The sequence below is a fragment of the Glycine soja genome, chromosome 6 (genome assembly GCF_004193775.1).
Source record: "Glycine soja cultivar W05 chromosome 6, ASM419377v2, whole genome shotgun sequence".
In the NCBI taxonomy this organism is placed as follows: domain Eukaryota; kingdom Viridiplantae; phylum Streptophyta; class Magnoliopsida; order Fabales; family Fabaceae; genus Glycine; species Glycine soja.
The window spans coordinates 48,347,392-48,373,165 of record NC_041007.1 but is presented as its reverse complement, the minus strand read 5'-3'; the positions used below and the strand labels follow the sequence as shown (position 1 = coordinate 48,373,165).

At 32.6% G+C, this 25,774-nt stretch overlaps 3 protein-coding genes across 5 annotated transcripts; all 3 read left to right on the top strand.

Moving 5' to 3' along the window:
- The first annotated feature begins 2,641 nt into the window (after nucleotides 1-2,641).
- On the top strand, nucleotides 2,642-7,734 carry LOC114417459 (serine/threonine-protein kinase D6PKL1-like). Of its 3 annotated transcripts, none has more exons than XM_028382676.1 (3): nucleotides 2,642-3,134; nucleotides 4,046-5,910; nucleotides 6,575-7,734. In XM_028382676.1, the coding sequence occupies exons 2-3, from the start codon at nucleotides 4,253-4,255 to the stop codon at nucleotides 7,422-7,424; spliced, it is 2,508 nt and encodes an 835-aa protein (XP_028238477.1). In that variant the 5' UTR covers nucleotides 2,642-3,134; nucleotides 4,046-4,252; the 3' UTR covers nucleotides 7,425-7,734. The 3 variants fall into 3 exon arrangements, with proteins under 3 accessions (XP_028238477.1, XP_028238478.1, XP_028238479.1); XM_028382677.1 differs by lacking the exon at nucleotides 2,642-3,134 and adding an exon at nucleotides 3,192-3,719; XM_028382678.1 differs by lacking the exon at nucleotides 2,642-3,134 and adding an exon at nucleotides 3,729-3,825.
- A 2,709-nt stretch (nucleotides 7,735-10,443) lies between these two features.
- On the top strand, nucleotides 10,444-12,861 carry LOC114417458 (pentatricopeptide repeat-containing protein At3g24000, mitochondrial). The gene has a single exon (XM_028382674.1). It carries the CDS (start codon nucleotides 10,472-10,474, stop codon nucleotides 12,413-12,415), a length of 1,944 nt encoding a protein of 647 aa, XP_028238475.1. The 5' UTR covers nucleotides 10,444-10,471; the 3' UTR covers nucleotides 12,416-12,861.
- Nucleotides 12,862-17,679: 4,818 nt separating this feature from the next.
- On the top strand, nucleotides 17,680-25,505 carry LOC114417457 (KH domain-containing protein At5g56140-like). Its single transcript, XM_028382673.1, has 7 exons — nucleotides 17,680-17,908; nucleotides 18,889-18,974; nucleotides 23,020-23,165; nucleotides 23,911-24,030; nucleotides 24,114-24,230; nucleotides 24,627-24,770; nucleotides 24,862-25,505. Exons 1-7 carry the CDS (start codon nucleotides 17,793-17,795, stop codon nucleotides 25,009-25,011), a joined length of 879 nt encoding a protein of 292 aa, XP_028238474.1. The 5' UTR covers nucleotides 17,680-17,792; the 3' UTR covers nucleotides 25,012-25,505.
- The last annotated feature ends 269 nt before the right edge of the window (nucleotides 25,506-25,774 follow it).

Here is a 25,774-nt window from a genome sequence, read left to right as displayed (position 1 = left end):
GTCACTTATGTCCATATAAGTATTAAAATTTCAAAAAGATCCTTAAAAGTTTAATTTGTTTGTTGCTTCAATCTTATTATTAAAATATTTTTATTAAAGTTAATATTTGTGCCTACATGACGGTTGACACTATAGTCTGGATGACATGTAGTAATCTAGTGCATATGTGGTAGCCAATAATATACACATGGATGACATATAATGATTTAGTTATTGTCATTTTGGTCATTAACTTGGATTGTCACATGTATACTATTACTTATCACATATGCATTGGAATGAAACTTGTCATTCAAGTGTGTATCATCAATTATCATGTATGGCGCATAGGCACAAGGGTTAACTTTAATGAAAGTCTTTTAATTAAACTAAAATAATAGACAAATTACACTTTTAAGAATGTTTTTGAAGTTTTAAATACTTTCAAAAACTCATGTGACAATGAATTACATTTTTAAATACCAAACTGATAATTCACCTAATTTTGAAATGCATCACTTTTGATCGTTCTAATGATTTAAATAGTTCTTTATAGAGAGATGAAAATGAGTTTAGATAACACTTGGAGAACTAAAAGTGGTCCAATTCAAATTCAAAGGATAAAAAATTGACTTTTTTTTTTATAGAAACTAAAATTGAAATTTAAAAATCTTAAAATGACTAAAAACATATTTAGCTTTAAATATAACTGGCAATCAAATTATTAAGGTAAAATTAAGATATGAGTTATCATATATTTATATATTATGTTATTACATATTTCAATTTTCTATTTTAAAATATTTTGGTCAAATAATTATTTTAAATATCAAGAAAGAGTAAATAATTTTATTATTAAAATATATGCTTACTTTTTAAATTAAATAAATATCATATTTAACATATTATAAATAAAACCGGTTTTCTAATAATATTTAATATATTATATAACATTTAAGAAGTATAACATTTAATATATTATGGTAAAAGTTACTGTCTAAATTAAATATATTATATTTAATAAACATAACATATTAAGGTAAAATTGACTGTTTAATAATATTTTTTTTCTGAATGGACTGTTTAAGGAGTAATATTAAATATTGTATTTAGAATTTAAGCTAGTTGAAAATTATATTTTTAAAAAATATTATAATTAATATATTGTAAGTAAATTTGACTGTATGGCAATTTTATATATTATATTAATTAAATAAATAATATATAATCAAATTAAATAACATGATTAAATATGATATATATATTAATTTTTTATTATACAAAATATATATTTAAATGAATTAGTTTTAATATTTATAATCTTTTTGAAATATGATATTTATTAGTCAAGTTAAACTATATGGATAAATATTACATTCACTAAATATAATATATATGTTTATTAAAGGACATAAATTAAGGTATATATATATATATATATATATATATATATATATATATATATATATATATATATATATATATAAAAGTTCTCTGAGAATACTTTGTTATGTGAAAACATAAAACAACTAATAATAATAATTAAATTATGATTAAAAATAATAGATGATTAAGATTAAATTATTTCAAAATTTAAATTTAAATTTAATATAACCTTTAAATATTTAAAAGATTCATCAAATAAATCACATCTTAAAATATTTTATTATCAATAATCTATTATTTTTAATTATAATTTAATGGTTGTTATTAGTTGCTGTCATATTCTCACATAAGAAATTATTTTCACATAAATTATATTATCTATATATATATATATATATATATATATATATATATTAAAAGGAAGGATTAAGTTATATCAAGAGTATTCTTCATACTCATCATTTAGTTTACTAGTTAAGTATGCAAATTAAGTATAAAAAAATTATAATTATTTTTTTTAAAAAAATAATATATTCTTATCATATATGTCATGTCGACATCATATCAGTGATTTATATTAGTAACATGTATATTATCACGTTAATTTAAAAGATTGATTTATCTTTATGTAAAATTTGAAAAAAAAATTATAAAACACAATTGAACTTATTTTCTTTTATAAATTTATAATTCATATCCGTTTTTATTCATTTACTTATCAAATTAGAACTTTTAAATTAAGAACTTTTCATAAAAAGCTTTCTAACTACATTCCTTTAATAAATTATTCTTATTTAACTAAACAAAGTATCTAACTTACTAGTCAATTGTCTAGTCCAAATCCAATCCACAAAACATTAGCAAAGATTTGACCTAATTATTTTAAGATTTGTTTGTTTGTTTGTGGAAAAAGCTCAAGCATTTATGCTATGATTACGTTTACAAATCTAAGGAAAAAAAATCCACAATGCCTAACATCATGGGACCCCTTCAAGATGTAATGCATGTATTGTACAAAAACCTCCCCTTACAGCCTACAAACTAGAACTGCTACTATGACACTGTGTGACTCATATATATATATATATATATATATATGTATCACATGTATTCTTAATACAAAATAATCTTATTCGACTTAATATGATTTGGTCCGTATAGTAATTGTGGTAAGACAATTTCATAAGAAACTGAGTTTGAAATCAGTATAACATTTATTTATTTATGATTCAACATTCAAAAAAATATCTTTAGGTGTATACCTGCTTTGGCTGTCGTGTGTTGTTGTGTGTAATGTAAATATTGTGAGTGTAATGTATGTGCGTGTGAGTGTGTCTCTGCAACACAACAGCATGTGTTAATGTTGTGCACAGTACATAATTTTTTTTCCTTCTTTTTTCGCCATTACATTACAGAGAGAAGAAGAAAAAGAGTAGTAGTAGGTGGTAGGAGGTGTAGTTAATAGGAATAGTTTGTTGTTGGGAGTGAGAGAGAGAGAGACTGTGTGTGGCACTCACTGTTCTTTCATCCTTCTCGTGATTATCATTTCAACCTTTTCTGTTTTCTCTTTCCTCACTCACACACACCCTTTTGCTTTTTCTCTTCTCTCTGTGTCTGTCTCTTTCAAGTTTCAAACTTCAAACCCTAGCCATAGACTTTTCAATCTTTCATGCTCCTTCTCTGTGACTCACTTTGCATATGTTACGGTTTTTGGGGGCCTTTCAATTCTCCTTCACTCCGCGCTTTCTGGGTTTTTGGGGTTGTTTCAGGTAATGCTTATCACTTTTTTTTTTAATTAATTGTTTTCTTGATTTTTATTTGCAGTTTTTGTTTTTGGGATGGTTGTGGATGCTTGATTTTTCACTAACATTTTTTTTTCTTGATGATGGTTTTTAATTTGATTGTAATTTGTAAAGCTTTAACTTTTTTTTCTTTTGGTTTTTTAGCTCCTCTTTTGAATTTGATCCATGGAGAGTAAAATTGGTAAAATGTATTTGTACTTTTTTGTTTGTTTCATGAGTTTTACTTTTTTTTGTTAAAAAAAATCTTCTTCAATTCTCTCTTTCATTGAGCTTCCTTCTTCTCCTCTCGGCTTTGAATCCAAAGTTTTTATTTATTTTAATTTAAGCTCTAATTCTGATATTAATTCAATGTTTTGAGTTGTGAGTTTTGATCCTTTCTTTTTCCCTTATATCAACTCTCACCTTGTTTACCACTCTTCACAAAATCAATAAAAGTATCCCACTTTCACATTCACATCTTCAAACGCCAAATCTGAACATAATGGAGCTCCATGCTTGTTCTCCTCCATCAAGGATGTAAATGCTAGGGGTAGTCCAAGAGTGTGGCCTCAGGTTAGAACTTCATAGAGGAACAGATGTATGGAGGAGTATGGCAAAAATGTGTTTGTGTTTCAATTACAAGGATGACTATTTATTGATTTATTTTAGGAGTGATTAGGTGAGGGAAAGGTCCAATTCAGTTTGTTTGGGAACTTGGTGTTTGGATGCGTGTCTTTTTGTTTTTCCTTGTCTATGTAGCTACATATATTATTTTTCACACTTTGAATGAATATTCATGTTGAATTCATAGACAAATACTAATGCATTAAAGTAAATCTCTTCATTTGAACCACAATTTTTGCCTTAACCAATCTGAAATATCAATGCTAAAATTTCAGGTTTGGATGTTATAATCAATAAAGAGATTCAAGGCAACTAAATGATTCTGTGGAATACTATGACTGAAGAGAAATCTGGAGGATGCCCTTTGCGGTTTTTTTACTTGTGTGCAATCCTCTGTGAATACATGTGAGATAGTGGAATCAATAAAGAGATTCAAGGCAACTAAAGCCGAGTTTCCCGTTTTTTGTTCGTCAACTTATCAAATGCATCTATCAAATATGGATACCTCTGGTAATACATGTGAGATAGTGGAATCAAGGGAAGAGATAATTTCCGAGTTCAAAATGGATGAAAAGCCTGAGAGTAGTTGTGCTCACAAATCAGGAAAGAAGTATTCAATTGAGGATGATATTAATCAGCTTTTCCAGGCTATTGAAATTAAAAGCTCATCTAGAAGTCGTAGTTCATCAAGTTTACAAAAGAGTGCTCTTAAAAGGCCAATAAAAGTCACTTCATCTCAGGCATCAGGAATTGGCATCTCAGAGCCTGTAAGTTTAAAGCAGGCACTTAGAGGGTTGTGCATCTCTCAGGCCTCAGAAATGGCTGCTTTGAAGAGACTGACTAAGCCATGCAGTTCATCTAGAGTATCAGAGGCGGGCACCATCAAAAGGTTGTACACAGCAGTGGTAGACGAGGGGAAAGGGAACTTGGTTGAAATCTCTCTAGTACCAGAGATATCTGCACCTTCTGATAAATTGTCTGGTGTAACTATATCAAGTTCAATTGATAATCATTCTAGTCCTTTGGTTGATGCAACAAAACCAAAAGAAATAAAAACTGGGTTTTCATCCCAAGATCGGATTGTTTCTCCACCATTAGAGGTTGAGGGTGAGAAACCAATCATGGGGATTGGAAAACCAATACTTGCAAATTTGTCACCAGTTGCCTCTGCAAGTGAAGAAGTGCCAGAGGTCAGAATGGATCCTGCTTCCTCAAGCAAAGCTTCTCTTGGTTCTTCAATGTCAGATAAGGGGCATGAAGCAAATTTACCTTCTGGATCTTGTCCACCTAGCTCTAGCACTGGAAATGGAGCAGACAAATACACAAGCAGTAATACATGTTTGTCAAAGCCAATATTTAATAACTTGAACTTCCTTAAGAAAAAAGTAAAGCAAGATTTAAGTTCTGCCGCGAGTTGCTCTACTCCATGTACTAGTAATTTGGACAAGGAGGGTGGCAATTCTGATTTTAAGCATGAAATGAAAGATAATGCGAAACAGTCTCCTTGCAGTTCAAATCATAGCATTGAAGTTAACTCAATTAATGGTGGCACAGATTCAAGCAAATCTGGTTTCAGCTTGAATTGCAATAAGAGAACTAAGTTTTTGGTGACAAAAGTTGATGAGAAATCAAGATCAAAGGAAAAGGGTGAGTACTCTCAAAGCTCAAAAAGTAGCATTGGTGAATATAGTAGTAGCACAAGCATCAGCGAGGAAAGCAGTCTAAGTAGTTCCAGTCGCGGTGGCCACAGGCCTCACATGTCAAAACACTTGAGATGGGAAGCTGTTCGTGCTGTTCAGCAGCAACATGGTAATTTAAATTTGAAGCACTTTAAGCTTCTAAGGAGGCTTGGTAGTGGGGACATTGGAACTGTTTATCTTGCAGAACTAATTGGTACAAGCTGCCTTTTTGCACTCAAAGTGATGGACAATGAATTTTTGGCAAGTCGGAAGAAAATGTTCAGGTCCCAAACTGAAAGAGAGATCCTTCAGATGCTGGACCATCCATTTCTTCCTACGCTGTATTCCCATATTGCATCAGATAAGCTCTCTTGCTTGGTTATGGAGTATTGTCCAGGCGGAGATCTGCACGTGCTGCGACAGAGGCAATCATACAAGAGTTTCTCGGAACAAGCGGCTAGGTAGGAGTTGTGGACTTTTCCACACTTTAAAAAGATATTTTGAAATTCAATCTTGCCTGGATTTCTATATTTCTGTTATTTCTGTGTTTAAATTCAGTCTTTGTCTGGTTAGAGTAAGTTCATACTATTTTTTTAACCCAAGATAGTCACTCTGTTTAAGAAGTCCAGTAGACCTTTTGTAAATTTATTCATTATAGCATTCATTTATAAGTTCAGCCATCATTTTATGTTTGATGTTATGCACTAAACTAGTAAACTAGAAAACCTAAGTTCAAATTTCTGGAGAATGAAAGAAGGTAATGTGCATAAATGGATTTTTTTTTTTTTTTAAAAAAAGGGTTCAGTGTTAAAAAGGGCAGAAAACCATAGGAATCCCCAAAATTGAATCAAATGGGCAGTGTTTGAAATTATCTTGATTAATGTACCAAAAAAATCTTGTTTAGACTGCAACTCAGCAAGATGCAGATTAAGTATACTAGGTAAAGATTATATAATTTAGACATCTTACACATTCGCTTTCCACTAGATAACATGCTTATTCAATTGTAAATGCTGTGTTGTCTTGTTTTCACTTTACCAGAAACAGATTCCTGCATGACAATCAATGGCAAGTGGATAAGTTTTTCACCCATTTTCCTCACTAGTCATGCCATCACATTTGCAGGTTTTATGTTGCTGAGGTTCTTCTTGCCCTGGAGTATTTGCACATGCTGGGAGTTGTATATCGTGACCTAAAGCCAGAAAATATCCTGGTACGAGAAGATGGACACATTATGCTGACAGATTTTGACTTGTCACTCAGGTGTTCTGTCAATCCAATGTTAGTCAAGTCATCTTCACCTGACACAGATGCTACAAAGAAGACGTCCAGTCCCTGTTCTGAGGCTAGTTGCATACACCCTTTCTGTCTCCAACCGGATTGGCAAGTTTCCTGCTTTACTCCCATTCTGTTATCTGCCGGAGCAAAATCTCGGAAGATGAAGGCTGACATAGCTTCTCAGGCTGGTCCTCTGCCACAGCTTGTAGTGGAGCCTACCAGTGCACGGTCTAACTCCTTTGTTGGAACCTATGAATATCTTGCTCCGGAGATCATCAAAGGTGAGGGTCATGGGAGTGCAGTAGATTGGTGGACTTTTGGTATATTTTTGTTTGAGCTTTTATATGGTAAGACTCCTTTCAAGGGCCAATCAAATGAGGACACATTAGCCAATGTGGTTTCACAAAGCCTTAAGTTCCCGGGTACTCCAATAGTCAGTTTTCATGCAAGAGATTTGATCAGAGGATTGTTGATAAAGGATCCTGAAAATCGATTAGGTTCTGTAAAAGGTGCTGCTGAAATAAAGCAGCACCCTTTCTTTGAAGGCCTGAACTGGGCTCTAATACGGTGTGCAGCACCGCCAGAGCTCCCCAAGTTTCTGGATTTTGGAAGTAGTGCTCCATCTGTGGCTGCAAATAAGGAGAATGCAAATGATTTAGAGGATATAGAAGATTGTGAAGAGTTTGAGCTGTTTTAGTTAGACTTGTCTTCTCTGCCCTTTCCTACCCCCCGTTTTCTTTTTCGTTTCTTCTTATGAGGGGTGGGAATTTGAATTGAAGTTAACTTGGTTTTAAAACTTGAACTCATCCATATAACACTTAGTATAGCTTATAGCATAAATGTAATCCAAACCTTGTGACAAATAGATAGGTTAGTATATGTTTATACTGTACTAGAAGTTGCAAATCGATAAAGGAAACATGAGGATTTCTTTGGTTTGTCTGCAGGCCATTTCAGCTTCTATATGATATTATCAATGGATATTTCTATCCCTTTTTTCATTTGCCTCCATGGTTGAAACATTGTCATGCTTCTTTATCATTTCTATTTTTTTTTTTATAATACACTCTAGTCAGTTGCATACTTTGTACAGTTATTTACAGTACTTATGCTAAAAGTCATTTAAAAAAGAAAAGTACTTAAGTTTGTTACTGGCCTTTACAATTATGCAATTCCTTGAGATAAGTTCCATTCTGGGCCAATCCAGAAATGTAAACAAACATAACAGTGGTAGAGCTGGTTTTCTTATGTTGGTGATTTTGATTCAGTTCTCCGTAACCTGTAGTACAATATCATAATGAACTGGATAGAGCTGGTTGTCTTATTCTTGCTGTATGCAGTTGAGGGTGTTTTCTTGGTTTAAAGCACATATTGGAGTTGTTGGCAATGACTTTACATATATGCAAATTTAGAGTGACTTTGGCATTTAAATTGATATGAAAAAGGTCAGTATATGGCATTCAATATATACAAATTTAGTCTGATGTGAATACTGATGATACATGACAAGTGATGTGCTCATGTTGTAAGAAACATGACCATGCTGAAGTCCTTAGTAGTTACTGACTTTACCGGTTAATACGGTCGACAGCACAGGTTTGTGGAGGTAATAAATTATTGGCTGGTTCAGCTTGTAGATAAAAGTAAAAACATTTTTGCCATGATGTGTATGAACAGGAGTTGGAATGTTCTGTGCAAGTCATCAGCAGCTGAGGGCATGATATTATATTTGATACATCAAATTATTTCGTTAAGATTGTCAATTATTGGCATTTGACACATAAACAGTAATTTCCCAAGGCTGAAATTACATGTAAAACCATTTTCATTTAAGCAATTTATTCAGGATTGCCCCATTGACTTTAATTTTCCTTGATTTCATGACGTGTAAAGTATTTTTCATGTAATTGCTTTACTTATACCAATTCACATATTCGACACCAAGTTTTTTTAATGGTTTTAAACTCTTCTAACCTAGCTTCTTGAATCAAGTGGAAGCATCACCTAATAATATTTGCTCCCAGGCTTTTGTTACTTGTAATGTTTTGAATCTTTGTTACCTAATGATCATGATGATATCTTATTTTGTGTTGAAAAACTAATTCTCTGTGATCTAGGCCAGCATAAGTAACTTGTTGATATAATGTTCCAAACCATTTGGTGATCCAGCAGTAACTCTACTAATTGTTGTCATTCGAATTCAAACAACTCTATCCTGACTAAATAATTTTACTCGTGGTTTGTGCTCTGGTGGTGCCTGGTTTTAGATGAGGTTGAAGATTCCTGAGGATCATTGTTGGACAATATTTAGCAGAGAATGATGGTATACAGAAAAAATCTAAACCACTGAAACATCCAGAAGATCTAATTCTAGGTATGGTACATTCATTGTCAAAACACTTAAGAGGTAAAAGAATTCCTGGGTAGGCATTGGTGTGGTACTTTTGCACAATGGGCTAGTAAAAGTAGGTAACTTTATATGACCCTTCCATGTTTGGGTCATATACCATGCAATAGTTGTCAAACTGATGAAATGCTATATCTATATAAAAGGTGCACAATATGTATATATTTGATTCTTTCTCTCTTTTTAGTCTTATCCATCACATTGAATGATGGAACATCTCAGATGATTTTACTGACCATCAGAATGGCAACTATACGTATTTTCTTTTGTTGTGTTACCTCCATTACTCCTTCATTTGTGCTTTGTTCTCATGCAAGTGTTAAATCACTTCTTTTGCACACTCAACAGTGTTTTTCCATGACAGACTTAGAAGTCATGTGACACTGAAGTTGATTACGTGTTGTTGGTGTCACTGCCATTCTGACTTTCAATCAATCAATAGTTTAGAAGAAAGAAGACCATGAACGCAGGGTGTTCAAGTACGTTTAGCTGCAGATTTCAAACCAAATTAAATCCATACTTGATTTCAATTGCACCAACAACCGAAGAGGGATTGGATCTTGATATGTGTTCTATGTGTCAAACCATGTCATTTAGCATCCCCCTGATTTTTATGCATAGATTCATTCCATTGAGTAACATTCCCTTACATGGAAATGATAGCGCAGCAAGTGATACAGGAGCATCCACTAGGATAAGGGACAACAACTTGACATAAATATGCTAAATAAATGTCCTTATAAAACTTTAATATTGCTAGCAAATAGCAATACTTTCTTGTATATTTTTTTTTGGTTGAAATTTATTAAATAAAAAGTGAGACATAATCTTGTGATTTTTCCATAAATTTTGGTTAATAGTAAAGAATGCCTTAAGGGTGTTAATATTTTCTTATAGCCAAATTATGAAATTCATTTCCAGCACTAGTTTTTGTGGCAGTGCTTTGCTATATGAATTTGATGCAAATGACTTTATGTTAAGAGTGAATTATTGAGCGAATAATTGGATGGTGGGTCGTGAGAGTGTATTTGAATTTTGGGCATGGTCAAATATGTTTTTAATTTTGATAAGATTTTAAGTTTAGTTTTAGTTTTTACAAGAAAAGTCACCTATTTTCAATACATAAGATGTGAAAAATTAATATATGCAATTTTTTAAAGATATAAATATAAATATGTATGTACAATTTAAAGCATAGCCATGTATGTGAATAGTTAGGAAGTAAAACTTTAAAATTTAAGGGACATAAATAGTAATATAATGATAATTTTTATTAATAATTTTGAATCCTTGTAAATAAGAAGCTGGTAACAAGTTTCTAAGGCGAAGAAAGAAAAATGATGATCCAATGTGAAAGGTCTTCATCGGTTTTGAAATCATTGCTCCAAATCGTATCTCCATGTAAACGAGATTTGGGTAGCTTTCGCAGACTTTGGCAACATTCTGAGTCCACTTTCTGTGTTATAGACGACAGGAACCTTCTGAGGCCGAGTCTCAACTCCAAAACCGGTCTTCACGTTCTGGACCTCATTGACTGCGGTTCGCTCGAACCGGATCGAACCCTGTACAACACGCTCTTAAAGAGGTGCACCCAATTGGGGAAGCTCAAAGAAGGAAAACTAGTGCACTTCCACGTTCTCAACTCCAACTTCAAACATGACCTTGTTATTCAGAACTCCCTTCTCTTCATGTACGCCCGCTGTGGCAGTTTGGAAGGCGCGCGCCGCCTGTTCGACGAAATGCCGCACAGGGACATGGTCTCTTGGACCTCCATGATCACCGGCTATGCTCAAAACGACCGCGCCAGTGACGCCCTCCTGTTGTTTCCTCGGATGCTTAGTGATGGCGCGGAGCCGAACGAGTTCACGTTGTCGAGCTTGGTGAAGTGTTGTGGGTATATGGCGAGTTATAATTGTGGGAGGCAGATTCATGCGTGTTGTTGGAAGTATGGATGTCACTATAATGTGTTTGTGGGGAGTTCCCTTGTGGATATGTATGCTAGGTGTGGCTACTTAGGGGAGGCAATGTTGGTTTTCGATAAGTTGGGGTGTAAGAATGAGGTTTCTTGGAATGCTTTGATAGCCGGTTATGCTAGGAAGGGGGAAGGAGAGGAGGCTTTGGCTTTGTTTGTGAGGATGCAAAGGGAAGGTTATAGGCCGACTGAGTTTACTTATTCGGCGCTTTTGAGTTCTTGTTCCAGTATGGGCTGTTTGGAGCAAGGGAAATGGCTTCATGCGCATTTGATGAAATCGGGTCAGAAGTTGGTTGGTTACGTGGGGAACACGCTACTTCACATGTATGCAAAGTCCGGCAGCATCCGGGATGCGGAGAAGGTTTTTGACAAGTTGGTGAAAGTCGATGTTGTTTCTTGCAATTCGATGCTGATAGGGTATGCCCAACATGGGCTTGGGAAGGAAGCTGCACAGCAATTTGACGAAATGATAAGATTTGGGATTGAACCCAATGATATAACATTCCTCTCTGTTCTTACTGCTTGTAGCCATGCTAGACTTTTGGATGAGGGTAAACATTATTTTGGATTGATGAGAAAGTACAATATTGAACCAAAAGTGTCACATTATGCGACAATTGTTGATCTTCTTGGCCGAGCTGGTCTTCTTGACCAAGCAAAGAGTTTCATAGAAGAAATGCCAATTGAGCCCACTGTGGCTATCTGGGGTGCTTTGCTTGGTGCTTCCAAGATGCATAAGAACACCGAAATGGGTGCTTATGCTGCTCAGCGGGTTTTTGAGCTTGATCCTTCATACCCAGGGACACATACATTGCTTGCCAATATTTATGCCTCAGCTGGGAGGTGGGAGGATGTTGCAAAAGTCAGAAAGATAATGAAAGATAGTGGAGTGAAGAAGGAGCCAGCATGTAGCTGGGTTGAGATTGAAAATTCTGTCCATGTGTTTGTGGCAAACGACGTTGCTCATCCTCAGAAAGAAAAGATCCATAAAATGTGGGAGAAGCTTAATCAGAAAATTAAGGAGATTGGCTATGTTCCTGACACTAGCCATGTGCTTCTGTTCGTAGACCAACAAGAGAAGGAACTAAATTTACAGTATCATAGTGAGAAGCTGGCTCTTTCATTTTCCCTTCTGAATACTCCTCCTGGATCCACTATACGCATTATGAAGAATATTAGGGTTTGTGGTGATTGCCACTCAGCAATAAAATATGTGTCATTGGTGGTGAAGAGGGAAATCATTGTGAGAGACACCAATCGGTTTCATCATTTTCGTGATGGCTTCTGCTCGTGTGGGGATTACTGGTAGTGCCAATTATTATCAATATCATCTAATCATTGAGAGGTATCATGGGATAGTTTTTGTTCCAAATATCATACCCAATTGCTCTGCTTCTACTTGACTTTGCGAAATTCCATTCTTATTACGTGGTGACACAGTCTCCATTTGCTTGAAGGTTGTGTCTAAAGGTTCAAGTAAATGTAAGTCTTGACCATGACTATGGTTATAATTCATTTGAAACATAAATATATGGGCTAGTGAGATGTACCTAACTTTTTTTTAGGTAGAAGGTGAGGTTGTTACATACTTACATGCATTTATTGAGTTATCTTTTGAGATACATTTAAAATTCATACTTTACCCGTTGTATACTTTTTTGTGCTCACTCATACATGAGTCTGAAAAGTTTTCATATTTTTCTTTTGATTTGAATTAATTAATATTCATTCAATAATATTCTTGTTGACTGCTTTTTTCCTATTATTTGTCAGTACTTGTTGCCATTTGGTGAAATATTGGAGATAATCCAAACCTTGTGACAAATAGATAGATTAGTATATGTTTATACTGCTAGAAGTTGCAAAACAATAAAGGAAACTTGAGGATTTCTTTGGTTTGTCTGCTGGCCATTTTAGCCTCTATATGATATTATCAATGGATTTTTCTTTCTCTTTTTCTGTTTGCCTCCTGGTTGAAACATTGTCATGCTCCTTTATCTTTTTTTTTTTGTTTATAATACACTATAGTCAGTTACATACTTTGTACAATTATTTACAGTACTTATGCTAAAAGTTATTTAAAAAAAAAAAAACGAAAAGCAAGTTTGTTACATGCCTTTACTATTATGCAAATCCTTGAGATAAGTTCCATTTCTGGGCCAATCCTGAAACGTAAACTAGCATAACAGTGGTAGAGCTGGTTTTCTTATAATGGTGACTTTGATTCGGTTCTCCGTAACCTGTAGTACGATATCATAATGAACTGGAGTAGAGGGTGTTTTCTTGGTTTGAAGCACATATTGGAGTTGTTGGCAATGGCATTCAATATATGCAAATTTAGAGTGACTTTGCCATTTAAATTGGTATGCAAAAAGGTCAGTATATGATGTTTATCAACTCTGGGCTATAATTTTCTATCTAATCTGATGTGCATACTGATGATACAGGACAAGTGATATGCTCATGTTGTAAGAAACATGACCATGCTGGAGTCCTTAATAGTTACTGGCTTACTGGTCAATATGGTCGACAACACAGGTTTGTGGAGGTAATAAATTATTAACTAATATTGTTAATACACAATTATTTTTTTTGTATTAATTTTAGTTGTTTTGCAAGATTTTAAGTTTATATATTTTCATTGATGATTAAATAATTTCTTTCTAAGTGCATATTATCATCAACTTCAGTAAATTTTAAATTTATTGCTATTAAAAAATAAATAGTTACATTATCGTCTAGATTTTGTATAAAACAACCAGAATAACCATGGCCATTCTAATAAGTCTAAGTTCAGTTTTTTCGTTTGAAAATTATCTTTAATTGTTATGAATATTTCTTGAGAGTCGTATTTAAAAATCTAAAGGGAGTCCGATAATTTCAGTATTAGAAAATACTGACTAAAGTTATGCTGTTAATTTTATAATGTTTTCGACTTTAGTGCAATTAGTACTTAAAATTATTTTTCAAATTTCTTAAAATATTATTTATGGAACATATTTCACATTTAAACATCAAAATAATATCTTAATTATTAAGAGCAAATTTCTCACTAAAAATTGAACTCAGGCATATTAGAGAGGTTAGAGGTATTTTGGTAATTTTATATAGAAATCTGGACAGTTGTAGAGAATTTCTCAAATATTATTTTTAATATTATAGTTAATATTCTTAGTGAAAATAAAGCTTCTATAATTTTCTCAATTGTATTTTGGCTAAAAATAGGGAGTAAGCCATCAAAATATAAAATTATAAAACAGTTTCTCAAACTACATGTCATTAAACAAGTTAGTCTTTTCATTGATAACACCATTAGCCAACATCTCAATTTTCACCATATTATATATATATATATACACACACGAATTATTAGTAAATTTATATTTAAAAATCTAATGGGAATTCAAGAATTTTGACACGGACAAATTGTCTTCAAGTTATCAAGAACTATTAAAATATGATTTTTAAATATTTGGAAAAATAACCAAGTTACCCCTAGTGTTATCAAACAATCACAGTTGCGTTTTTAGCCAAAATACAATTGCAAAACATGTAGAAACTTTATTTTCACATAGAATATTAGCTATAAGATTTTAAAAAATTGCGAATTTTTTTGCAACTATCTAGATTTATGTATAAAACTAGCAAAATACGCATTACCATTTTAATAACCTTATGTTCAATTTTTTCATGGGAAAATTGTCATTAATTGTTAAGAACATAACTGGAGAATCATATATAAAAATGTAAAGGACGTTCAATAATATCAGTATTAGAAAATACTAACTGAGCTTATATTGTTAGTCTTTAATACTATATCTGATTCTTTATATTTATGTGAAAAGTAAATAATTATAAACAATATATAACCATTTTCAAATGTAAATTGTTTGTTTCCTTTTATACCATTGATTTCCATTCTCTAATTTTTAAACGTATAATTTTTTATTGGCAAAATAGTTTAGATAACATTTGAGGATAAAAAGTGATATACTTCAAAATTAGAGGGACGGAAAAATGCACAAAACTACACATATTGTATAACTAAAAAATAGAAAATGTGCCAAAAAATTATGTTTTAAAATTAGTTTAATATTTTTGGCTCGAATGAAAATTAATTTGTCAAATCATTTTATTTGATTTTTTATTTATTATATTCTTCAATAGCACATGTAAAATTTCTAAACTAATAATTTAACTTTATTTTTTTATTCATATAATATAAAATAAAGAGATATATAATATATAAAATAAAATATAAATTAAATACCATCAATGATTTTAATTTTTTAACTAATTATTTAAAGTACATAAATCTAAAGATACCGTACTATATACATAAAATAAAACATAATTATTAAAACTGATTGGATAAGAATTATTGTTAATATATAATAATTTTACAATGTTTGAAAATTAAATTAATATGAATTGTAATTTAGTTGCTACAATTTATTTTTATAAACAATAACAAATAAATTTTAAAATATATAATAAATTGAAAAAAAATCATTAAAAATGAGTAAAATATCCTAATAACTATTTCAATATTTATATTTAAAATATATTTAATAAATAATTTTTAGACAATAATTAAAATAATAATTTTAATGTATATTATATAAATTGTATGATAATTATTTATTATTTAAAAATATATCATGTGTAATAAATATAATAATTAATATTATATAAGAAAAATATTTATTTATACATTTGTATAATTAATAATTTAATATATTAATATCATTAAATACTATATTAATATTTGAATTCAAATTTATGTATGTGGACATCCACTTGTATTTAAAAGGAGTATATCAGTAAGTTATAACTGCATTTTCTTTTACATAACTGTAATTTTCTTAAATATTTAATAATATGCTTAATTTTAATTAAATATGTTTGAATAAATGTTTAATTAAATTCTACATTTAAATAAATTAATATTAAATATTTATTTAAATTTTATATTTAATAGATTAAATAATTACTACTGTATGAATAATTTTTATTTTTAAATACTTTTTAATATCCTGATTTATGTTGGTTTAGGTATTAAGTGTTTTAATAGTTTTTTATTTTTAATATTTTTATCCCTAAGATTTGATCACAATATCAGGCAATTTACAACACACATTATGTTCTATCAATTGAATTAGATCTCCTTAATTTTTTTTATTTATAATACATTATTAATATGTTGAATAAATTATATATATATATATAGTATAATTAAATAACATTGTAAAAAATAAAAATTAGTGAGATTGTAAATGTATTTAAATTTAAATTAAATTTAGAAAAACTACAATACTTTTACTTCATTTTTGGGGTGGTGTTAACTTTAAAAACATGTTTATTTCAAAATTATTTTGCAAATGTTAAAACTTGCATTCTTAAGAAAACTTAAATGAAACCAAAAGGGTATAATTAGTTAATTGAGTAAGGTGTATCAGTATTGTAAATTTTCTTGTATTATTTTTTGTTCACCGGATAAACCAAAGGTTAAATTAAAGTAAAAGTTTTTGGGTTTCATTAAAGATGGATTCATTGCTTGCAAGGAAAGTACCGTCTCCATTCTTCTGTATTTATTGTTGTTTTATTGCTCTTTTTTAGAAAAAAATTATTAATGTTTTACAAATGTAAAGTATTCAATTATTAATAATTATCAATTATTAATTATCTTCCAAAAAAATTAATTATTAATTCTTCTTCACTTATATCCTTATTTAACAGTTAGTATAATAATAATAATAATTGATCACAAACTTATAAGATTGAAATAATGATTTCATATCTTATGTTTATATTTGAGCAAATAATTTATTTAATGAAATAATTCTTGTTTGATTATCTTTGTGTGTATTTTTTTTTAATTAACAACTACTCTCCATGAATATGATTAATTTTTTATCAGTATATTAAAGAACACATGTAAGTTTCGATCCAAGAAAAAAACATATTATGAATAAATAACTATGATAAATAAAAATATTTTTGATAAAATATAACAATGTTTTACTTATATTAAATACTTCTTTACCATTAATTATAAAATATAAATACCAATAGGCATGGCTTAAAGATAATACTAACAAAAAGTAAAACATCAAAATAAACATAAAGGCCTAAATAAATTAGTTACATTCATGAACTGTGATTACCCTAATTAAATGATAGAGCAAAAAATCAAAGTAAGAATTTAATGATTATATAATATTTATTTATATTATCGTCTAAACATAAATTATTGGTATAAGTTTTAGAATAATTATCATAAAAATCAATAAAATAATTATATATAATAAATTATAATTAAATGATAATGTAAAATTATTTTATATTATTAGGGAATAACTCATTTTCTTACCCTTCTAATTTGCAATTTTTTTTGGAAGTTACAACGTCTTTGACAAAATGCAAATTTTTTTTAATGGCATAAGATAATGAAGAGCCATTAAATGATTTTCTTTAACAGTAGTCTGAGTATTTAATTTAACAGTAAATGTAAAACAGAAAGCAAATGAAGGCGCAATTGATATAATTCCACCGACGAAGAGTGTGGCTAGCTGGACTACCTGGGTGGGACCCACCTCTCCATTACTCTCTATCTTCTTTACATTACCTCTCTATTCTCTCTCTCTCTCTCTCGATCGCCCAGAGTACTGGTTCTTGTGAGAGACATGATGTCATCTTCCGGCGCCGCCAGGTACATGGCTTTTCCACCCTCGCCCTCCGCGCCTCCGTCGCCGCACCTCTCCGGTGCTCTTCGCTCCACTCCCCTCTCCGACCCGGACAAGTATATCTATATACACTCCCGATCTTCTCTTTTAATTGTTGCTTACTACGTTTTATTTCTCCAATTCTTGTTCAAAGATTCTTTTTTAAAATGATTTTTTTTTTGTACTTGTTATGATTGATCCTTTTGTGTCTACTGATTCACTGCTTTGGACTTGGAGCGAGGGTTTTTATTTTTTATTTTTGCCTTTTTTTTTTTGGGTGGGAAGGGGGATAGGGTTTTTGTGTTTTCTTGGAATAGTCAAAGGAGGTCTCACTTCAATCATTGATTTTTGTTGTATGGTTGGATTTTCGTGCTTGATTGCTTCGATGGTTGGTTTTTGTGGCCTGATCTGCCGCTTGACTGTACTTGACCGGAGAACAGATCTTTTGATGGTAGTACCGGTTTGATGAAAATGGGAAATGTGGTGGAGGGTTTTTGGTGGATCATGATGGATTTGATTAATTCCATGCTCGTGAGTTTGGTTTGATTTGCGTGATGGATCATGCTTGTGTAGGTTGTTGTATTGTTTGGGTTCATTTGGTCGTTGATTGATTCTATGCAGCGTGATCTCTGCCGGAAATAAGTTGATCTTGTTGTTGATGACTTCATTTAACGTTTTTCTTGCCGTGGATGACTTTACGATAAATTGATTTTTTCTGTTGGAAATGAGTTGGCACTACTTGCCATTCCAGAAGAGTTTTTCTTTACTTTGCTTTTTTAACTGAGAGTTTTGTGGATTTATGTAGCCAGCCTCACCCAGTGGGATAAGGCTTTGTTGTTGTTTGTTGCTGTCGTCATTAATTTTGTGTGGAAGCACCGTATTGTTGTCTTTGTTGTACTTTCATGATCTTTTTTAATTCATCGTTTACTACTAAACTGAAAAAATTGACATGGATCCTTCATCCTTGATGATTTTATTATATTCTATATTTTCTTTGTGATTAGTAATGGCTATGATGTTCTACTCTCATTGTGTGTTTTTTTGCTTTGATTTTCAGATATCTTACTGAATTGTTGGGAGAACGTAACAAGCTTAGTCCCTTCATGGCGGTCCTTCCCCACTGCTTTCGATTGTTAAACCAAGGTTAGATTTGTTTCTCAAACAGTGGTGAAAATAAGCTTCAAGCCCCCTACTGCATCTCCCTCTGTGCTTTAGTTATCTGTATCATAAAATCAGTTTGCTTTCCTTCTAGTCCCTAGTTGTCTAGGGATATCAAAGCATCTATCAAATTGTGAAGCTACTCAATCAGTTGTCTGTTTACTTTGGCATAAGTCAGAACTCAAATATATATGATGTTTTGCTGATGCTCATATTTTTACCATGATTAAATTGTTTATGTTCAATCCAAGGTAGATTGTTGGGCTCAACACCTTTGCTTTAAGAGAAACTGAAACAAGTTTGTACCAACAAATAAATTACTTTACTTTTAAACTAATAATGATTGATTATCTGCCTTGCATAATACCCGGTGTAGTCAAGTATGTGTCAAATTGTTTTCAATGTGAATTGTGTGATTATATACAGAGTTATGGAATGTGTTTTGGTAGATTCATACTAGATTGTATATATATTCTATTTATAAGAGAATTTAATCTCCTACTTTTATCATTACAAACTGGTGTAGCATACCGTAATTATTGTATATCAGGAAACATTGATAGTTGCCATAATTTTTGGCTTATATTAGGGAACTAATGATACTGCTTAGGGTAAAATGTACTGCCTATGTATAGTTTCAAACTATCAAATAATATGAAGAAATTTCCCTCCCAACATGGTACTAGAGCTTCTGATTTGTGAGTCTCTATTTCTGCTGCCTTGAACTTCATTGCTTATTTGATTTGACTTTTGAGAACCCAGCTCTTTTAGTGGGCCAACCCTGGCCTTCGACACAACTTCCTTTCTCCGTTTGCACACCTTCATTATTTGTCTTGTCTTCAGCACAACTATCAAATAACATTAATAAATTTCCCTCCCAACATGATATTAGAGCTCCTGAGTTGTGAGTCTCTATTTCTGCTGCCTTGAACTTCATTGCTTATTTGATTTGACTTTTGAGAACCCAGCTCTTGTAGTGGGCCAACCCACAACTTCCTTTCTCCATTTGCACACCTTCATTGTTTGTCCTGTCCCTTCTACCACATGATCTCCAAAACCTGTCCTTATACTGCTGCAGAACCTCCAGACTGGCTATCCCCTGAAGTCCTGTTGTTGTAGACTTCCACATATGCCCTCACATGCCATTTTCCCTGCTGGCGTGTGAGCTCCATGTACCATGTTTCCAGCCACCATTCAGCTTTGTGCTTATCCCATTTTATTTATTGGTATCCCTCTTTGTTTTGGTGGGCCATAGCCTGAGCTGCACCTATTGTGGTGTTTCCTTAATTAAAACCTGAGGTCTCTCTCATGCTAATCCTGAGCCTCTGGCAAGTGGCAATGGAGAGAAAATAAGAGGAAAGAAAATGGAGTGAAGAGAAAAGAAAGAACTTTGTAGGATGTGGTGAGAGTGCGGCAGAGACAAATCATGGTGAGCTGGAAGATTCCATGAGTGGTTTCTGAGATTGAGGTGGATGATGGGTATGGGATTTGAGCATGACAGTGATGAGAGAACTGAAACTGATGAACTGATGTAAAACTAGAAAGAAACAGAGGGAGCATGATAATGACTGAAACACTCTTGGTGCCCTAGTTTGGCTTTGGAATAAGCATCTTGGATTCCTTCCTTTTACGCTATTTGATATCAATGATTTGGTCTTTATTGTCCAATGAGTTGTTGTGTCCTTTCATTTTGATGTTTCTCAATTTGTTAAAAGCACCATCATGCCACTTTCCTTTCCAATTCTAATAAAAGTTATGCCCCTTTTGATCTTATTCAGCCTTATGTTTTGGTGCCCAGCCACTATTTCTAGTAATAAACGGTCAGTTTCTTTCATTGATGACTGTACCTGAGTTACTTGGCTTTTCTTGATGAAAGATAAAGTCAAAAGTATATCAACTGTTTGCCCAGTTTTACCACATGAGACACAATTTGGGAAGCCAATCAAGTGTTTATGATCAGTTGAAATGTGAAGTCTTTCTGTTGAATGTTAAAGTTATTCTGAGAGCTGAAGACTATATGCAAACAAATTGTGTGAAAGCCCACAATTTTCACTTGGATAGAGCATAGCAGTGGACTTGTACTAACCTGTGCTGATTTATATATGAAAATCTGTAAATGTACAGTGTGCTCACAATATTAAATGTACATATTTTCATGTTATACTAGAAAATTACACTGAACTGTGAAGAGTTTTATGCACTTATATGTACATGTGTATATTTAAGTATTTATTAATTTTTGCATTTGTTGACATATTTTGGATAAGATTGGAAGGATATACGATTAAGAATGTAGCATGCATAGGAAGCAATGAATGTAAGGATTTGATGAAAATGATTGACAGGTTTAATGCTTTTGAGGTCCACTGTTATTGGAGTTATAACGATTATCACCAATTTTTTTTTTATTGGGGATTGCCCGATTCTTTTGGTTTGGGGGATGGATTTGGATGATATTAGGCCCCAGCACAATGAAATTGAAGAGAGGATCTGGAAGGTGCATAAGAGAAGAAACAGAAGAGAAAAATAATTAGTAGTTAGTCAAAAGTCATCTGACTGTCAGTCAGGCACAGCTAAGAAAGGGTTTGACAGTTGAGGGTGGGGACACTTAATAGTTTGGGGGATATGTTGTACAAGGGATTTGTCTTGCTGTACTAAGCCTAGTCATAGGTTGTGAAAGGGGCCACTCTGGTGAAGGAGTTCTCTCCTTGTGAAAGCTTCCAATCTAGTTTTTTGGTTTAATTGATGGAAATACTGCTTATTTGCTGCTAATGGTCTTTTAAAAGGCCTGTAGCACACTGCACACCTTGTATCCTTACCATTCATCTCATTAGGCTTAGTTTTATGTTTGCCACATGACTTTTGAATTGATTTTAAGCAAAACTAGTTGCAGGAAATCTATATGTGTTGTGTTCTTGATCTCAATTGAGAGTCTAGCAGGGTGTTATAATCCATGCACATTTTAGTTGTACCCTTAGTTTATGACATGAATACCCTAAATTCAAAGCAGACAGTTGGGCAAATTCTTTTTGAGTGATTCAATAGATGCAGGAATTGAGGCTATTAAGCATCATGACGAGCTTTCTCATTCACCTAATCATCTTATAACAAAGGGCCCCTTTTCTATTATTATGAGTATGTTTGGATAAATGAGAAGGATGAGAAAATATTATGTTAGGAGTTTTTAAAATGTGGAGAGGAAACTGAGAGATTATCATGTTACCTTACAAAATCCTCACTTACTAATTTCTGTGAAAATTTTGGAGTTCCTTTAATTTGAAGGGCTTTAAACATCCACAAAGGGAAGAAAATTTATTACTTAACCTCAAATTTATTTCCTATTCCCCTTCATTTTCTTCATTTCTTTCTCTTTTCCTTCAATTCACAAATGAAACCAAATTGGATAAGACTTGTTTCTTGAGTTGGTGTATTAGTTGTTTAGGAATTGATAAAATTAGATGCGATTGGTCTTTTGCTTATCTGAATGGGATATAGAGGGTTCAATTAGTTTGGTTTTGGTTGAGTTTGGTTTCTCTGTATAGGTTATGGGATCTGATTTGTTATTAATAATCATTTTCCTTCTAAGAAAGCAGCAAAAGAAAAATTTCCAGCTGGTATATGTGATGGCTGCTTTATGTTATACTATGTGCTTACAAGATAATTGTTTATACTCTTGAAATGTTTCTATATCAAAACAAATTCTTAGATGTCATTCATTTTTCTTTTAAATTAGGTTTATACGTTGTGAAATGCCTGTTTCAATGGTTTACTAAATGGCTTTAAAGGTTTTCTTTTCTCAATTTAAGTGTATAATATTTTTCTTTTAATATTAGATGACACTTGACTGCATATTCCCCCCTTACCATTTAGAATATTACCATAAAAAGCTAGAACATATCTCATAAGGATAGCATTAGTTTTTACTGACTCAGCAAACATCCGTGTTGCATCGATTATGTAGTGACTGCTAACATGTTAACAAATGCTGACTGGTACATCTTATTCTTGAAAATTGACATTTTTGGAGCAGAAATTTTGCGTGTAACCACGCTGATGGGGAATGCATCAGTTTTAGGTCAAAGTGGGCTTGAACATGCTAGCCCCCTGGCTACCGGTGGAATATTTTCAAATGGAGGTGCCGATGTGAACGGATGGGCATCACGATTTCAATCAGAAGTATGGATACTAACCATTAACATAACTTCATTAATTCATTTCCATCTAATTCTGTATTTTAGAAGTATTTCTGACTCAATTTTACATCTCATGCTAACTCAAGACATTTGTTTTAGTGGTTGTAGTTCTAATTGTTTGTGACAGGTAGTGCAAAGCTAACATCAGGCTCTGACAATTAATCTATAGCTTAGCTTCTGTTTTTCTAATCCTGCTAGTGAATCTCATCTTTTTCTATCAAGATAAATCAGATGTCAATACTTGATTGCCTTTACATTTTTCTGCTGAATCACAGATTGATGAATAGATGCAGCTGGATAGATCTGAGTATATTAACATGAATTATGGTAGAATGCTAACATTATCCATTTAAAGGAAAGTTGAACTGTAAGTTTTATGAGGTTTAATGAATTATTAGCTAAGTTGCCAAAATGGATCGTAAATGATCCTAATGTCTCGAGTTCAGCTATAATTTCTAAGTTCATTTAACATCATTTTCTGACACTGGTCCTCCTTGATTATCCTAGTCAGGAGCCATTTGTACATTTTCATCATTATGTACATCATGGCCGTTGATACTCTTTCCATGTGTTTATTGTTTCCAACTCATTTTGAATTTAGAGCAGCTAATGTACTCCCTTTTGGTGATCTCTTGGTGGCCTCTGATACAACAGTAATTTCATCTGCATGCCAGTAAATAGACCACCATATCTCTTTTTGTAATTGACATTGGAATTAAAACATGCAGAGACCTAGCTTGTTACAGTCCTCTTCAACACAAAGCTGGCTGAGTCCACAAGGTAGCTCATCTGGTATTATTGTTAAAAAGACGGTCAGAGTAGATATTCCTGTGGACGCATATCCTAATGTACGGAGAATCTTATCTCTGCCCCAATATTTATCAAATTTTTCTTTATAGAATGATCTACTATTGACTGTAGTTTATTGCAGTTTAACTTTGTTGGTCGCCTCCTAGGCCCTAGAGGAAATTCTCTAAAGCGTGTAGAAGCAAGTACCGAGTGTCGTGTCTTGATCAGGGGCCGAGGTAGCATTAAGGATCCAGCTAGGGTAAGAATAAATTATTTGTACAAAGTCTAACATGATCATTTTTACCCAGATAAAATTACTGCACTTTGATGAAAATTTGAAATCCATTCAGAAGATATTTTTATCATTTGCCTTATTATATCAAATCATTGTGTTTACTCCAACATCTGGTTAATATATTACTATTTATTTTATCCAGAGATCTGACTTCCTTCAGGTTATTATCATGTTCCATTGATCTTGACAAAATTTTAATAATTGGTATAGCACCCTGTACTGTCTTAATGTACATGTGGTAAATGCTTGCAGTGTATATTTATATGTCCACATTGCTTAATGTTCTGTAGATTTCAGTTGGACTGTTAGGTAGTTCTGGTGTACAAGTTCTAATCATATCACATATTTCAATATTTGTAGGAGGAAATGATGAGAGGGAAACCTGGGTATGAACATCTGAATGAACCTCTCCACATTCTAGTTGAGGCAGAATTACCTGTTGAAATAGTAGATGCTCGTTTGATGCAAGCACGTGACATACTTGAAGATTTGCTCAAACCGGTGGTATGTTCTTGTGAGGTTGATTGAGATTGGTTGTGGTACTCAACTTAATGGGGACTTTGTTGTTCTGATTGTTTAAAGTTTTATCTTTCAGGATGAATCTCAGGATTTCTACAAGAAGCAGCAACTTCGGGAGTTAGCAATGCTGAATGGCACTCTTCGCGAGGAGGGTTCTCCCATGTCTGGTTCTGTTTCACCCTTCCACAACAGCCTTGGTATGAAGAGGGCCAAGACCAGGGGGTAAATTCCCCTAAAGGGTGAGAGGGCTTTTGGAGCTTGTGTTAATTTTCTACATCATCACTTACCATGCCACAGGTGATGCTGTCAACGAATGCCCTGATCTGCGATCGGGGCACTGGCATCATAGTGCCAGTTCTAACTTGTTCTATGTGCAGTGTGTTTACATTGAGTTTGGGGGAGGTTTAAAGATGGTAGCACGTAGTAAAGGTCCAATTGAGTTTGGTGAATTTGCTTTTTTTTTTTTTTTTTGTGTTGGTTAGGCGGTTTGGTTAGATATTCACCAAATTGTCTATATTATATATGGGGTTATATTTAAGCTTGCAGTGACAGTTTTGATATGCTTTTGGTATTTTCTGCGAGGAAGGTAATGTTATGGTTTGTACCCAGATTGTGAGGCAGATAATAATATCTACATCTACTCAATGCGTGTATGGGTGACATTTTGTAGGTATCTAATTTAGATTATAAATTCGTGAAATACCTTTTTCTGGGGTCAAATAGTTTTTATACAATTGCTAGTTGTCTTTCCTTAAATTACAGCCTTAAATTACAGATCTTGTCCGCGGTAAAAAGTATGTCATTGATTAGTACTTCTAATTTAATAGGAAAGTTGGGGCTATAATCCCTGGTCGGGTCTAGGGACAAAATGATATCCAAATTAAGAGACTACGAGTTGATCTGGCTTGGTTCAAGTGAAGCGCATTTGGGGTGTGTTTGTGGCTTAGGGGATAGAAATAGAAGAGAAATTTTTGAACTGAAGTAGAGTG